Source organism: Oryctolagus cuniculus, chromosome 7, assembly GCF_051225735.1.
Source record: "Oryctolagus cuniculus isolate XC-2025 breed Fujian yellow rabbit chromosome 7, ASM5122573v1, whole genome shotgun sequence".
Lineage (NCBI taxonomy): Eukaryota > Metazoa > Chordata > Mammalia > Lagomorpha > Leporidae > Oryctolagus > Oryctolagus cuniculus.
Genome location: NC_142873.1, coordinates 114,091,363 through 114,108,126, shown reverse-complemented (window position 1 = coordinate 114,108,126; position 16,764 = coordinate 114,091,363). Strand labels below are relative to the sequence as shown.

The 16,764-nt window shown below is 45.6% G+C and overlaps 1 protein-coding gene across 27 annotated transcripts in view; it reads left to right on the top strand.

Moving 5' to 3' along the window:
- Positions 1–16,764, top strand: part of FGGY (FGGY carbohydrate kinase domain containing) — a 511,202-nt gene that overhangs the window by 295,084 nt on the left and 199,354 nt on the right. For all 27 annotated transcript variants that reach the window (XR_016237331.1, XR_011390683.2, XR_016237332.1 and 24 more), the window contains one exon: positions 13,552–13,655. Coding sequence is in view for 24 of the 27 variants with exons in the window: in XM_070078425.2 (XP_069934526.2) it covers positions 13,552–13,655 (104 nt within the window). In the remaining 3 variants the exon portion in view is untranslated. The remainder of the gene's footprint in view (positions 1–13,551; positions 13,656–16,764) is intronic.

Below are 16,764 nucleotides of genomic sequence, written 5' to 3'. Positions count from 1 at the left end.
CGTGGCTTGCTGAGTTTTGGTTGCAAGGTGGCAGGCAGACAGCAGGAGGTGGGAGGACCTGATGATGAAATGGACCAGCCACCTTCAGGAGACAGTGCCCACAGATAGCATAGCAGGTGCTACTCGGCCAATGCAGAGATGAGGTCTTTGCACGTAGTATGTGCTCTGTCTTGTGTACTCTTTCATTGGTGCTTCTGGCCCATGCTTAAGGAGGCCTGGGAAGTCATGGTCCCTAAGGGCAAGGAAACTGTACTGACTTGGACACAGTCCGGGTTGCCTAGAGGATGGATTGAATGTTATTCTTAGGATCATTTCAAAATTCTTCCTTCTGAAATATAAAAATCAGAAAGAGAAAGAGCAGAGAAAGAGCAAACAATAACATGGATATACACAGTATCAGGACCAGATAACCTGTGCATACAAGAAAGAATGAAAGGAAGGAAGGAAGGGAGGGAGGGAGGAAAAGAAAGAGAGAGAGAGAGAGAGAGGGAGGGAGGAAGGGAGAGAGGGAGGGAGGGGAAAAGGAAAAGGAAAAAAGGAAGAAAAGGAAGGAAGGAAGGAAAAGGAAGGAAGAAAGAAAACATGTGCAGTAATACACGTACCACCACTATAGCATAAAAGTTGAAAAAAGCATGGTTTCAGAAGCCATGTCCCCTGAGTCCCATAGTCTGTGCCAACACCTACTCTCTTTGTGATCATGGCTTAGTTACTTAACCTGCTAGATCTGAGATTTTCATCTGCAAAATGAACATAGTATCAATTGTGAGGATTACATAAGTCAGTGTACACAGAGCACTTGGAAGAGCACCTGGCAAAGGCAAATACTCCAGCAGTACCAGCTGCTGGGATGATAATGAAGATGATATAAAGAAGAGCTAGGCTCTTCTGCACCAGTGAGCCCACGGTCAAAGCTCGGTGGAGATCTCTCTAATTTTAGAATCAGAGAGAGGGCCTCAGTGAAGAAGCCTTCTTGGAGCTATATGGTAGGCGTTAGCTGCCCCTGCCACAAGACCCATTTGTGCCCATCACCAGTTTGCCTCTGCCGAGCCATGTGCCCAAAAGGATGTGGAGCTGCACTTTGGCTCTCTGGCAGATTGTCATGGCTTCTGGCGGATTGTCAGTTCCTGGAGGACGGTGGTTATATTTTTTTGTGTGTTGTTACTCCTGCAGTACTGAGCACAGGGCCCATTGCAGAGGTATGGTCAGCAAACCATATTTTTCTTATTTATGGCACTGAATCCTAGTGAACAGGAAAGGGAGAGGATATGAACTAAGGCATAGCATGTACCAGCACCGTTGTATTGTTGCAGTTCTACTTGTATATCATCATTGCCCTTATACAGGTGAAGTGTCAGAGACTCATTTTCCTGGAGCCAGGGGAGTAGCAGATGTTATCTGGAAGTGTCTTCCTCAAAGTCCTTTCTAGCCAGCTCCCATTACCCATGGATGTAGGACAGGCACAGGACCAGGAAAGCAAAGCCGGGCCAGGCCTGTGTCCTGAGAGGAGCAGGTACAGAGCTGGAACATTCGGCGAGGGCTCCATCTTGATCTCTGCTAAAGCAGAGATGTTGTTTTAACTGCAGATTTTGACAGATGCCCATGTCTTCCTCGTGAGGTTTTCTGTAATCCATTTTTGCTCTCATCTTCCACACTATTTATTTACCTAATCCCTTTATTCCCTCTGAACCAATTTCAGCCACATGTCCTTCATTGTGTTACAAGCCTGGGCCCTTTATCCTGCTCAGGGCTTTTTTGTTTTGTTTTTCCTCTCCAGCTGCTCTGTGCAGCACGGAATGCTCTGATCCCTCTGGCCTGACTCTTATCCGGAGCAGGGTTACCTTACACGCCCACTCTGAGTCTCTTGGGATGGCTGCGGTAGGGGAGAGAGTACTATCGGCATCCAGCTTCAAGATCTCTTTTTGGTTTTGGTCTCCTTCTTGTCTGAAGCTGGGGGCCAGGTTAGGTTAATCAGTCTAGGTGTGGTGGAGCCCTGCAACCGTCCCCAGGGGAAATCCTAGTCTTATAGAAACTTGGCCTGGTTTGGACTCTCTCAGAGTGAATGCCAAGCTTTGAGGAATCTGTCAATGTTCAACTAACCCCAACAAAACTTCTGCAAGTTTTTGATGGAACCGAAACTCATACTAAGGCAGGAGGTGCTGGGCCTGGTATCATGAGTTGGGGAGAGAGAAGAGCTAGCCTGCTTGTCTGAAATTTCAGGCTCTTCTCCTAGTGCACATGTCCTAATGAACCTATCCAGGCCCCCACCCCCCCACCCCTGGGTGCTTCCCTAGAGCCTCCCACTGATGTGCCCTCTGTCTTTGTGTGGATTGTCTGGGATTCTGTTCTTCACTCCACCTTAAGAAGCCCTCAGAGGATTGCATGAGACCAAGGACAGGTGTTGTGGTGCGGTGCATTAAGACGCTGCTTGGGACACACACATCCCAAAGTGGAATGCTGGTTTGAGTCCCAGCTCCCCTACTTCCTGCTTATATGCCTGGGAATGCAGCAGATGATGGGCCAAGTACTTGGGTCCCTGCCACCCAGATGGGAGACCCAGATGCAGTTCCAAGCCTCAGCCTGGACTGCCTCTGGCTGTTGCAGGCATTTTGAGTAAACCAATGAATTAAACATCTTTCTCTCTCTCTCTCTCTCTCTCTCTCTCTCTCTCTCTCTCTCTCCCCTTCCTCCCTCTCTCCCTCCCTCTATCACTCTGTCTTCCAAATAAATAAATAAATCTTTTTAAAGAAATAAGTGATGGGGCCAGCGCTGTGGCGCAGCAGGTTAAAGCCCTGGCCTGGAGCACCGGCATCCCATATCATTCAATTTCCAGCTGCTCCTCTTCTGATCCAGCTCTCTGCTATGGCCTGGGATAGCAGTAGAAGATGGCCCAAGTCCTTGGTCCCCTGCACCCAAATGGGAGACCCAGAAGAAGCTCCTAGCTCCTATTCATCTCTGTGACATTAGATACAAGCACTTGAGCCCAGTAAGTAAATGAATGTGTAAGAATGAATAGGTTTGGGGCCGGTGCTGTGGCGCAGTGGGTTAAAGCCCTGGCCAGAAGCACCAGCATCCCATATGGGTGCCAGTTCTAGTCCCGGCTGCTCCTCTTCTGATCCAGCTCTCTGCTATGGCCTGGGAAAGCAGTAGAAGATGGCCCAAGTCCTTGGGCCCCTGCATGCACGTGGGAGACCCAGAAGAGGCTCCTGGCTCCTGGCTTCAGATTGGCACAGCTCCGGCCATTGCAGCCATCTGGGGAGTGAACCAGTGGAAGGAAGACCTCTCTCTGTGTCTCTACCTCTCTCTGTAACTCTGTCTTTCAAATAAATAAAATAAATCTTTAAAAAAATAAAATAAAATAAATAAATGAGACTATTTGTCTAGGGTCAAGAGAAAGTTGCTGAAGGAAATCTAGCCCTGCTTTCTCCCAGGAGAAATTAGGGCATAATTTATTCAGCAGTTCCTAGGTCCCAGGCACAGGCTACGATAGGGGGAGCAGCTGCTCCAGTGTGCTCAGGACTAAAGGTGTGTCCTGGGACACTGGACTTACCAGTGTGCAGGTGAAGCAAAATAGCTTTTACTCTTAGTTTTAACTGTCTTAGAGGCCTTTATAATAAAGAGAGATTAGTAAGAGAAAAGCTCACAGATTTATTTGTTAAAGTTTCAAGTCTCATAAAGAGCTGAAGACCCAGAGAAACAGTTAAACCTGAGTATTGTATGCTAGGTTTCACGAACAGTGCACAGTTGTGGAGAAATATGGTTGGGCAAAAAGAGTGACAAACTGGGGGAAACAGCAAGGCCTCTTTGTTCAGAGTCTCCACTGACGTTGCCTATTGAGATAGGCGAATGATCCTTTCCTTGTGGTGTAGGGAGGGCACCTCTCACATGAGGGGCTTAGCACCTCTTCGGGAAGCAGGTCAGAAACTCCTCCTTAAGTTTGATTGACCTGCTTCGGGGGGGTTGGGGGGGAAGGTGAGTGTGAATGTCCTGCTTCCATGCTTTCCTGAGATACTCTGCCATGTTTGGGGGTAGCATTCCTGGACCTCCAACAAGTACTGGTGCCAGCATTAATGAGCCTGTGAAGCAGATGCCATCTCCACCTTACAGCTGATAGAGTAGATGCCATCCCTACCTTACAAGGTTGTGCCTCTGAGCCACAGAGACCCAGCAATCACATAGTGAGACGAGAGCCACAGACAGACCTGCCTGACCTCAGACCCAGACTTCACACCAGCCGGCATGAGGTGCCCGTCCTTCCGACTGAATAGCCCAGCAGCCCAGCAGTATCTGGCTCAGTCTCTACCCTGCGCCTTTCTTTTGCTGTCTCCCACACTGAGTTACACCCACAGTGCCTTTCCTTCACCTTCCTCTCCCTGCTGACTGATGTTCTGCAGCCTCACCTTCTGCAGGAGTCGTCCCCTGACACCAAGCTAAGGCAGGGACAGGGGTTCCACACGTCTGTCACACCTGAGCTACTGCTCGTTCCTAGACTGTCTCTTGATTGTCTGCCTATGTATCTTTTCACTCCTGCTAAAACTGGATCTTGTATAATGAAAGGAAACAAATTTCATCTTTGGACTTCTAGTACCTAACACAGTGCCTGACTTAGAGGGGAGATCAGTAAACAGCTGCTGAATTAGTCATTTAATTTATAAAATATCAGAAGGCAACAGTGTGATTTAGAATCACAGTTTTAGATCTATTTGAGGATTTATTCCCTAAGAGATATTTGTGGTATTTGTAGTACTTGGGCCAGTTGTCTTAATTTTGATTTCTTTGTTTTACAAAGTGAGTTAATTTTTGTAGTTAACTTGAACTGTTCAGGTTGGATTTCACCCTGACATTCTACCATGCTTAATGCCTGTGAGCTATAAATGTGTCTTTTCTGAAGTCATAGATGACAGTGTCCAAGTAATCCAGAGGCTTGTGTTGAGGTTAGGAAGAAAGGAATTTCAAAATTAAGCTTGTGCTTTGTCTTTACTGTGGATTTTGCTAGGGTTCTCTAAGTCTCAGATTTCCAAGCTATTACATATTAGCCTACCTTTGAGATTTGATCTTTCAGGGTAGACAGGAGGAACAGAGGAGTGAGACTCAGTTATCTGAGGGCCAATTCTTTGTTCTCTCCACCCCTGCTCTCTGCACAGCCTTTTTTAGTGGTTTATAGTTTATGCCAGTCATGGAACAGCATGGCATGAAGACACAAGTGATGAATGCCATCACTAACTGCATTGCCGTATGAACAGTGCCACATGCAATTGTGGATCTTAGAGATATAAACAGCTTTTGGTTTGCTCGTAACACTGGATTGTGCCTACTACCTGGTACATCATTTTCCTTATTCTCCTGGAAACGCCCCCCCCCCCCATCATTCTGTCATCAGCTATGTACTCAAGGACAGAAAACAGATGTTCCAGCCAATCTAAGTAAACCTAAGGAACTCTGGCAAAGCACATACCAATGGTAAAAGCAAAGTACATGAACTGACATGCCAAGCCCTGTTACTAACACTGAAGACTGTGGGTTGTCAGTGATTACAACAATAGTGGCAAAAAAATATATTGGGTAAACTGTGTCCCGGGCTTTGTCCTACTCATTTTTCTTCACTGTAACCCCTAGAAGTCACCTAGTGTCATCATCCCAATTTTATAGTTTGGGAAACTGAGGCACAGTAAGGTTAAGATTGGACCAATTTGCCAGACTGTAAGCCTAGCTGTCTAATGCCAGAATCCTTGCTCTTAACTACTGTGTTCTAACTGGTTCAAATATCTAGTAAATGTCTTTCTCATTTGGACAAAGACTTTTCCAGCTCTGTGGAAGGTGAGAGGGTGAGGGAGGGACATGATGACAAATGTCTAGTGTGTAAAATTTCCTTGTAGACGTAAAACAGGATTATTTTTTAAAGCCACGTTTCTTTCAAAAGGAAGGTGATCTTTTACCCAACATTAGGGTCACAGATGGCTTTTCAGTTGCTGTGCTGGCCTTCATTTGTCAGGCTCAAAGTTAATCCAGTGGGCTCACTTTAGTAGTATGTGACAATAAATCCTGAAGGAGATCTGAGTTTGATAGTGCTGTCTGGGAATACTTAATTCTTAAGTAAGAACCTCATTCTTAGGTAGTTAAGAAGAAAGGGACAATTTGTGTAGGCTCCATGAGATAGGAAAGAGTAGGGATCAAGTAGATCTGGGTGTGGTAATCCCCCCTCCGCCCCGCCCACCCTGAAACACATACACATATTCCACTCTAGCAGTGAGGGACCTGAGACAAGCTACTGGAAAAGATTTGACCTCGTTTTCCCCGTTTCTCAAACAGTGTGATAATAACTGTATCACAAGATTATTCTGCTAATTGAATAAGATAGTCATTGCAAAGTATAAGGCACAAAGGTATCTCTTAATAATCAAGGATCTTAGAAGCTTTATTCTTCAACAGTGATTCAGTTCTGACAAGGTATGTTCTGAAGCTCCAGTAATTGATTTATTGCCCTTGAGTTGCTACTCAGAACTCTTCTCTAGATTTCACCTTAATTCATAGTTGAGACATAGAGCAATTGTCCCGGACTGAATGTACTAGCATTATCTAGAAAATATCTTGTGCTTTATTAGTGAATGACTTGTGTTGCATGCATTCATTAGTTCAGTCAATGACAGTAACAGTAACAAAAATTAGTGAGCCACTTCCTTGTTAAGTCTTGCCCTGGCCTCAGTCTGCTTATAGTCTAGTCGAAGGAGGCAGCTGTGCAAACAAGTAAATGATGAGTGCAGCAATAGCATTTGCACAGTGTTGGGAGATGGGCCAAGGAAGGAGGCTGGATTGGCACTGCCTGCCTGGGGAACTGAGGGTTGGGGAGAGACATGGTCAGGTAAGGCTTCTGAGGCTTCATGATGCAATCCATGTTCCCAGATAGATTGTGGGACACTGAGGTATAATGTTGACAAACATTTGAGGCTAAGCCCACAGTCTGAGCAAATGCCGTATGCCGTGGGCTAGTAAAGCTGGCTCTGGAATGAGCAATCTAGGCCCTGTGTGGAACCCTCTTGTGCCTGACACTTCAATAGGCTGTAGATGGAGTGGCTCCCATTTATTGAGTGTTGGTGTGTGTGCCCTGTGCCTCTCACTGGGCCAGTGCCACTCACCATGGCCATTTTGTAGGGAAGTATCATTCTCCACATTCTTCAGATATGGAAATTGAAGTTCCATCTCTGAGAGTCCTGGGCATTTGCCTGAGAACATGTAAACTGGAATCATGTCTGAGGAAATAGATCAAATATTAACTGCGATAACAATAGCAGCAGTGATAACTATAATAATAATAAAACAGCAAGCATTTATTTAGTGCTATGCATATTCTAACCTACATCATCTAATATGGTTAATATACTATCCACTAGGGATATGTGCTATATAAATATTTTGCAAAGATTTATGCATTTATTTGAAAGGCTGAGTCACACACACGCACACACACACATACAGAGAGAGAGAGAGAGATCTTCCATCCACTGGTTCACTCACCAAATGACTGCAATGGCCAAGGTTGGAACAGGCTGAAGCCAGAAGTCTGAAACTCCATCCAGATCTGCCACTTGAGTAGTAGGAACCCAAGTACTTGTCCATTTTCTGCTGCTTTCCCAGGTGAGTTAGCAGGGAGCAGCCTGCATGGGAAGAGAAACAGCTGGAACTTGAACTAGTATTCATATGGGAAGCCAGTGTCCCAGGGGGTGGCTTAACTGATTGTACCAAAATGCCAATCTCTGGCTATGTAAATTTTAACCAATTAAAATTGAGCAAAAATAGAGCATTCAGTTCCTCAGTTGTGCTAGCCACATTTCAAGAGCTTATTTGTTGCATGTGACTGATGATTGCTATATTGGACAGTGCACATAGAGAACATGCCCATCCTTAAAGAATGTTCTATTGGATGGCACTTTGTATATCTTAACACATGTGAATCTGCTAATGATCCTATGAGGAAGATACTATTATTAAAATTGTACAGATATAAATATTGAGGCATAAAGATCAAAAAAATTTTTCCAAGGTCATATGGCAAATGATCCCCTATTCTTAAACACTGCAGTCTAATGCCAACCCATATATATTATGTTCTGTATTAAAAGGAATATTAGTCAAAATTATAGAACTGTTGTTTGCTTATATATAGACTAGTGTTGGGTCCTCTGAAGAGAAAATGTCTTTCATACAATTTTTGCCCTTCGATTTTCTTATACCTGGCACCGTCTCTGCATATATGAGGCATGAAATGCCAGATCTGGACCAGTCTGGTAGACTCTAGAGCAAATTAGTCCTGCCACTCAATAGAATTTATCTGTCAATTTATTCCTTCAAATGGCCAAATCTAGAGTCTCAAGTTGATGCAGTGTTAAGCGATGTTCACAACCTTCCTCATCCTTTTTCCTCCTTCTGAGGTGTTTGAGGTTGTTATTTCAGGAGAATATTTGGCAAGATTGCCAACACAGGAGACCAGGAAACTAAAAATCCTAGTTTGTGCCCTACTTCTGCCTCTAAGTAGCTAAACAAACCTGACTAAATTACTTTACCTCCTCAAATTTCAGTTTCTCCAACTGTGAACTGGAAATAAAATACACCTACCCCATGACTTTCTAAAGCCTAAATGAAGGGTAGAGTGTTTGAGGATGCTTTGAAAGCTGTAAAGTACTTTCATATAGCTATAAAGTAGAGATAATTATAACACAAATGCTAGAACTTGGGATGTTTTTCTCTATATAACCCTTTAAAGTTTTCAAAGAAGCTGTGGTTTAATAAATTATAGGATAACGTACTCTTAATAATAACATTTGCAAAGTCTCATTTTTTCTTTTATAGAAATATAGTTGGTACTCAGTAAATGTTTGGATGGAAGGATGTATGGTTCACTGGGTGGGAGAGAGGGAGGGAGACAGCACATAAGACTAAATAAAAGAGCTGTTCATGAAGTTGCAAGTCTTTTTAATTATGTTTCTAAATATACTGCTTTCTTTGACTTATCTGTGCATGTTGAAGGGTGATATTCATTGAACCAGAGCCCCTGAATTTATTCATTGAGTCAGTAATCTTGTTTTCTGCTGCTTACTCTCTTTTTTTCATTCAACAAAAATTTATTGAGCAACTATTCTCAACTGGACATTGCACAAGTTTCATGGAAAACAGCTGAATACGTCACTTTTTTTTCCTGATGCCTGCTTCTTCGGCTGTTAATTTTGCCCCTTAACCATTAGACTGACAGTTGTACAGTTTCATGATGGCCCACAGCAATGCTGAAGGATGCACTTGTCAAAATCTCCTCTTGTGAATTGTTTCCTGATGTGCATGTGTAGCTTATGATTCCTCCATGGATTGTGAAATGTGTTTATTCAGAAAGGAGAAAGCTCCTCCCACATTTTTTTTTTTTTTTTGCTTTTTCCTGCTTGTGTTTTGGCCAGCTTTCTCAAGGATAGCCCCTTCAAGCTCTGTGTGGCCAAGGGGAAAATGGGATGTGTCAGCTCACGCTCCTGTGGCCTCCCAGAGGGCCTCAGCCATGCACTGCTGTGGAATCAGGGGTGGACGTTAGGCAAGTATATAGGAAGATTGGGCAAGACCTGCCTCTGGCTGGTGCTGTTTAAGCATGACTAGTGGCTTTCTACATCTCCTAAGCACTTGAGAATGTAGAACATGGTAGGGACTTGTGTCCAGGCAAGGAGGCACTTTGCCTTGTATGTCGGAAACAGCACTGTGTCTGTTAAATCCTGAGAGAGCCGAGACAGGACCTCCATTTGTGACCTATGTCTCTCACTGTGTAAATGAGGGAACAGGTTCACTCTTAGAGAATTTGTAGCCAAAAAGGAGCTAAAACCAAGGTTTTCTGATGCTTATCCTGTGATTCTTACCATGTTTCATGGTAAACTAACACTTCCAAATATATTTCTATGTATAAGACCATTTTAGCATGATAAAGTGAGGACAGCAGAATGAATATGGGATGTGGAGTCAGAGCAAAATGAAATCCTGATGCTGCTTCTTATATTTGTGTAACTTTGGGCAAGTAACTTGAACATTCTTATTCTTTGCTTTTATGTCCATTGAAGGGAAGAAAGAATATAGCTTTTTATAGCTGTTATGAAGATTAAATGGAAGACTATTTAAAAAGCTTAGCACAGTACTCAGCCTCTCTTGTATGTCTGATAGGTTTGCTAGGAGGAAAGAATACAATTGACTCTTTGAGAAATTGTTCAGATGATGGTAATGGTAGAAAGGGGATGGTGGTTGTGGTGACGGTGATGTGGCTATCACTAATCAAACCTGTAATTCTAAACATTTCCTTGCTATCTGAGCATCCGTTTAATCTTAGTGTTGCCATTTTATAGCAGATCCTACTATCTCCAAATTCCATTATTTTCTTATTTATAGCACACTACTTCTTGGATATATCTGAGATATGTCTCAGCCAAGAAGTAACAACAATGAATCTGCTAACATGATCAGAAACAAAGAAACATGTCCCACAAATTACCTTTCCCCAATTTGCAGGGTTAAATGAGCCTGTGATATCAATTTGGCCTGTGCTTTCTATATTCCTATGTGTCATTCCCAGGATTTCCTTGAACTTACAACTCCGTGGGCCAGCAGTAGTCAGCCCCTTTTCTGTCAAGGATCTCAGGGTCAGGATCTTCAAGACCTCAGTATCTTGAGAGTTACAAAGAAGTACAATGGAGAAAAATCAGTGAGTCCTGGTGATTAAGAAACAGCATTTTGGAGTCTGATTACTCAAATGTGGATCTCACTGTGAGCTGTGCAGCCGTGGCTAAGTGACTTTGCATTTCTAGTTCTAAGCTTCCGTTTCCTTATCTGTACAACGAGGGTAATAATAGCACCGTCACATCAGACTGTTGTGAGAATAAGATGGGACGTGTCTCAGGGAGAAAGCCTACAACAACTCTGTTACCATATGCTCAAATCTGGGAGTTCTTCCTGTCCACAAACCTTTGTGCCCTGAATGGGAAGTTTTATTATTCTGGGCCCATTCAGTAAAACATAAACCATTCTAAAAATTGGGAATTTAATATGGAAAAAATGGTGACCCCAATAATTAGGAAGCTTAGAAGGGCCAGATTCACTGCAAAGTAAGCAAAAAAATCAACATAAGGAAGCTACTTCCACCCCAAGACTTTGGGGCATAGGAAAGAGCTAGTGTTGCTGAAAACCAAGGCAGTAGACACTGGTAGCTGCTGGAGCCAGAACGGCCTTATGCGTAGGGCAGAGATCCTGGAGGGGAAGCGGCCCCTGCTGGAGATAATGCCCCAGACAGAGGAAAGGAGGTGTGCTCTGGTTGCCCCTTCCTGCCAGCCCTAGAATCTCCCAGCAAAGCTGCCCTCCACTATCTTGGGTTCTGGGAATGGTAGTCTATAGGGGCAGCCCCACAGTACTGAGCAGAGCAAGGGATTTGATCTGAAAACAAAGAGGCCCAGGGATTTTACAGGCACAAGTCCCAGACCTCACTTCCCTGGGGGCTGGGCTCTAACTACTGTGATAACCACCGGGAAAGTTTGGAAGAGCTGTACTTCCCCCTGCTGCTGGGCCTCTGAACAATAGCAGAGGTGCACAAGTCGCTGTGCTGCAGAAGGTAGAATTTGGAAAAGGCAATGGAAAAATCCTAGAAAGCTGTTGTAAAATCCTGGAGAATTGTGAGAGTCCTGTCTGTGGCTCCCTGTAGATCCCACTTTTTAGAAAGCTCTGAGATGTTTGGTTGGATGAGACACACCAGTCTGCCTTTTACCTGCTCACTCCTCTGGAATTCAGTGCAGACCAAATTCCTTGGGAAACCTCCCAAAGACTCTACTTCAGGTTAGCTGCCCCTGAGGCCCCTGTTCCCTTTGGGGTTCGCTGTCCCTCCCAGCAGATCATGTATGCCCTGAAAGCAGCGACTTTCTCTAGCCTTCTTTTCTCTAGCAGCCCCAAGCATTCAGACTCTCCCACTTCCTGCCTTGAGCTGCTAGAAACTGTGGTAGCTCCTGGATTGCTAAGCATGTGGGTAGGGCAGTGCCAGCTTCCTGTGGCTTTCACTGTAGACAAGGAGCAGGGAGGATATGACCTTTTAAAACTACCAGTGACATTTTGTACTTGGACGTCCAGTGGTGCATGAGAACATTTAGCAGGAAGATCCCATCTTCCCTCAAGGATCCAGGAATCCCTAAGTCACATCTGAGGAAAAAAAAAATAGTCAGATGTTAGCCTGGCAGAATGGAGAATGGATTCCAGGCAGAGAGAAGACCCAAGTGCAAAAGTGTTGAGGTGGGCCAGCGCCGCGGCTCAATAGGCTAATCCTCCACCTAGTGGCGCCAGCACACTGGGTTCTAGTCCCGGTCGGGGCACCGGATTCTGTCCAGGTTGCCCTTCTTCTAGGCCAGCTCTCTGCTGTGGCCAGGGAGTGCAGTGGAGGATGGCCCAAGTGCTTGGGCCCTGCACCCCATGGGAGACCAGGAGAAGCACCTGGCTCCTGCCTTCGGATTGGCGCTGTGCGCTGTCCGCAGCACACCAGCCGTGGCGACCACTGGAAAGTGAACCAACGGCAAAGGAAGACCTTTCTCTCTGTCTCTCTCTCTCACTATCCACTCTGCCTGTCAAAAAAAAAAAAAAAAAAAAGTGTTGAGGTGGGTAAGAGCACCAAGGACAGGAGAGTGCAAGGAGGGTGGCACTGCATTGAAATGGGTGAGGTCAGCGTGATGCAGCCTTCTCTCCTGCACCCCAGTCTCTCTGGCCTGCCCTGAGCACCTTCCACCTCTCTGTGCACTCTAGTTGTATATCTCTGCATGTTTATGGACATCTAGTGTCATACTGTGTGCCTCGAAGGTGCTTGTGGGGTATTTGAATAAGTAGAAGACAATTCCAGGCTCTCATGGGTATCACGGAATACAGGCTATGTGGGGAAGGTTAGCCTGAATGCCTCCCATCTATGGCCAGCCCTCTGTTCCATATCATTCTTTGAATGGGGTGTTATTCTCTGTCATCCTCTCCTTCACACTTGGGTTTTGGCAACACGTAGCAGTAAGAATGGCAATGTAGAGAGGCTGAAAACATTCAGTTATCAAACAATTCCTGTGCTTTTGCCTGCACTAAAATGGAGGTGTGATGGCTGTGACCTTGGGCAAGTCAGCCTCTGCAAACCTCAGTTTCTCCTCTGGTGTTTCTGCCATTAATGGCGCCCACATGACACCGCCCATGTCTGATGAGACCACATGTATAAATGTACAGCATAGTGCCTGGTACTAGCCGGGCACTGAATGACTGATGGCGACTGCTTTTATTATGACAATGACAGTTGGTACCACCATTCCATCACTGAGTGCTGTACATGGGCCCAAGTAAAGCCAAAGAGAACAGGTTCCCAAATCTTCCCACGCAGGCAGCTGTGCTCTTTTGGTTTCTATTTGAGACAGGCCTACTCATGGGGCTCATCCTCCATGTTTTTTTGGTTTTTTGAAAAAGTGGTGTGTTTGTTTTTAACTTTTCCTCCAATTTTTTTTTTTTTGAGGAATTTTGTTTTGCTCTGCTTTCTCGCAGGAGTGATTGGAGCAGATGTGAAGGGTCATGGCCTCGCCTGTGAGGGACAGCCAGTGACGTCACGGCTGGCCATCATCTGTGGAACGTCTTCTTGTCACATGGGGGTGAGTCAACCGGGCACACAGGCAGGGCCACTGCACGTAGTGGGAGGCAAACCCATGGGAGAACTTGAGCTGCTGGCTCCTTCTTGCCCTCCTCTTCTTCCCTCTTTCCCTTCCAGCCAGAGTTCAGCATTCCCTCCAACAGCCCTGCATCCAGGGGCCCGATTCTTACAGTCTGAAAAAAATCAAGTCGGCCTCTGACGTCATGCTGGCCAGAGAGCCCAGGCAGGAGGGGTGAAGCTGGGCCAAAGATGGCAAAATCTCACTCCCCAAGACTGACCCGCGCCTGATGGGAAGCCGTGTCTTCTCTGGCAAGGCCTGTCTGTTTTCCTTGGCCGTGAGTTCTCCCTCAATCAATATAAATCCATCTCCTGGAGAGTGTCCTGATGATCTATAGAATCAGGCTGCATATCATGACTTCAAAAGAACACTGATAAGCAATTTTCACTCTGTTAATTCTTCTCCATGAATTAGTGGGAAGGCTTTCTCCAAGATTGCAGTTAAAATTTAGTGCCTGCCCTGAAATTTATATCTTCTTTAAATGCATGAGTCTGAAAGCATTCCATTTCGATAAGTACCCATTTCTACCATATTTTTATTTAAAAGTCATTACTCGATTCCACTTAGATGGACGACTCCTTGGATTTTTCCCAAATGAGCAACACGGAGCGGGTGTGGGAGAGGGAGCAGGAAGATGAGTAGAGATTAGCATGGGCAGAATCGCTGCAACTGGGGGGAAGCTCATAGGCAGTGTGAAGCTATTAGACTACAGGGACCACTGAGCCTTTTTTAATGTCATCTTGATTTGTGTAAATTTGGGTACATTGGCTCATTTCTCTGCTCCTGTTTCCAAGCTGTGCTAAACCTTGGGGACAGACGGATGCTATCAGACCTTCTATGGAAGAGACAGAGTTATAACAAGTACTACAGTACTATATGCGGTCCCCAAGTATAGATTCAGGTTGTACTTGTGACACTGAACACCCGGCTCACACCTGGCAGTTCATCTCATAGAGATGCCCTCCAGTCCCACTTCCTCCACTTCCTAAGCATGGGCCTTGGGGCAAGGTGCAGAAGCTCCCTGGGCCAAGTGTGGAAAGTTATAGACCCTGACTCATAGTGTTGGGAAGACTAGGCGAGGTCATAGAAAGTGCCTCACATGTGGGAAGCGCATGAGGTACTATGATGAGCTCTTGATGACCAGGGGTCATTGCATGGGAAAGAGACCATGGCGAACTCTGCCTGGATGTGTCCAGGGTTAGAGAAATCTTCCTAATGTGATATTTGTGCCAGACTTTTGAGAAAAAGCGTTTTCTTTTATTTGTCTCTCCCGGCTCTGGTCAAAGTCTTAAATGGAACTTCTTTAACTAAACCTAACAACCCCGTCATATTTCTTCCCCTTCAGTAGCCCTGTGGGACAGCTTAGCTGTCACTGAAGGCCCTATACGTGTGAAGTGCTGATCAGCCAGCCAGCCTGCATTTCCCCTGGCATGGCCCATCCTCACTCACTTGTCTTCACCGAACACTGATTTAAACCTACTTAAATCACTTCCTATCTTCACAAGGACACATCTAATCTAGCTTCTCCCGTGAAGTTTGATATCAGGAATTTTTCACCACACTCAATTGAGATTTCTTTCTTTAAAAACAAGCAAAAAAATGTTTCTTGTATTTATTTGAAAGGCAGTGTGATAGAGAGAGATGTTCCATCCACTGGGTGGCAGGGGCCCAAGTACCTGGCCAAGAAGAGTAGCTGAGGGGCCGGTGCTGTGGTGCAGCAGGGTAAGCCACTGTCTGCAGCGCCAGCATCCGCTATGGGCACCAATCCAAGTTCCAGCTTCTCCACTTCCTATCCAGCCCCCTGCTAATGAGCCTGGGAAAGCAGCAGAGAATGGCCCAAGTGCTTCAGTCCCTGCACCCACATGGGAGACCTGAAAGAAGCTCCTGGCTCGTGGCTTCAGCCTGGGCCAACTCTGGCTAGTGTAGCCATTTGAGGAGTAAACCAGCAGATGGACAATCTATCTGTCTCCTCTCTCTCTCTCTCTCTCTCTCTCTCTCTGCAGCTCTGACTTTCAATATATATATATATATATATATATATTAAAAAAAAAAAGAGCCGCTGAGTATTGAATGAGTGCCAGCATCACAGGTGATGGATTCTGCTGACCCTCATTTGTGAATTCACCAAGTAGAGGCGAATCTGAAGGAATATGTCTTGGTGATCCCCACTTCTCCTCCGTGAGGATGATACCACCTTTTCCAGCATATCTATTTTATAAAGTAGGGAACTAAGGCAATGAAAAGTCCAGTCATATTCCCAGGCTCAGACAGGTTTCACGTTCTGGGACCGAGGACTGCAATCTAGCTGTGGCTCTCTCCAACATTCCGGCTGCATCTAGTCTCACTGTGCCGTACCTGATTACAATGGGCATGGGCTTCTGAGTCACACAGATGCAGATGGCGACGGCTGCCCCCTCGCTCTTTGGCCTTATGACCTGAAGTGAGCCACCTAAGTTCTCCAAGCCCCCGATTATTCATCCCTCGCACTGGGGGTAATGAGCCAGTCTCACAGAGTTGTTGGGTAGCACACATTATGGATGTGTGTACCTGGCACCCAGCAGATGCTCAGAAATGGTGGGGATTTTTATTAAACGTTCCTAGTGATGTAAACGGTTCCCATGATGCAACTGTTGGGGCTTGCAGGAGTTTGACAGGCAGCTACAGTTGGTTGCAGTAAACGAGGGCCATAAAATGCCAGTTTATTGTGGTCATGTTGTGCTGGAAATAATGTCCCACCCCCACCCCACTTTGTACTTGGGAGTGGGGAGAGTCTCTGGGGCCAAGGGGATTAATCATCAGCTTTCATGTTGTGTGGTGAGGGCGAGACTGTGGTCTCACTGGCAGCGGAACGTGCCTTTGATCTCCCTCAGGTGCTGGGAGCCCCGTGAGCCTGCCACAATAACACCTTTGTGATGTCCAGGAGAGGTGCAGGTCTGCAGGAACACTTCCAGGGAAGCTCAAGGACTCCCTTTGTTGTGGTTCTGGCAAATAAAACCACCAACTGTCAGGAGAAATTCACCAAACAGAACCCAGGGACCAAAGGGGCTGTGGC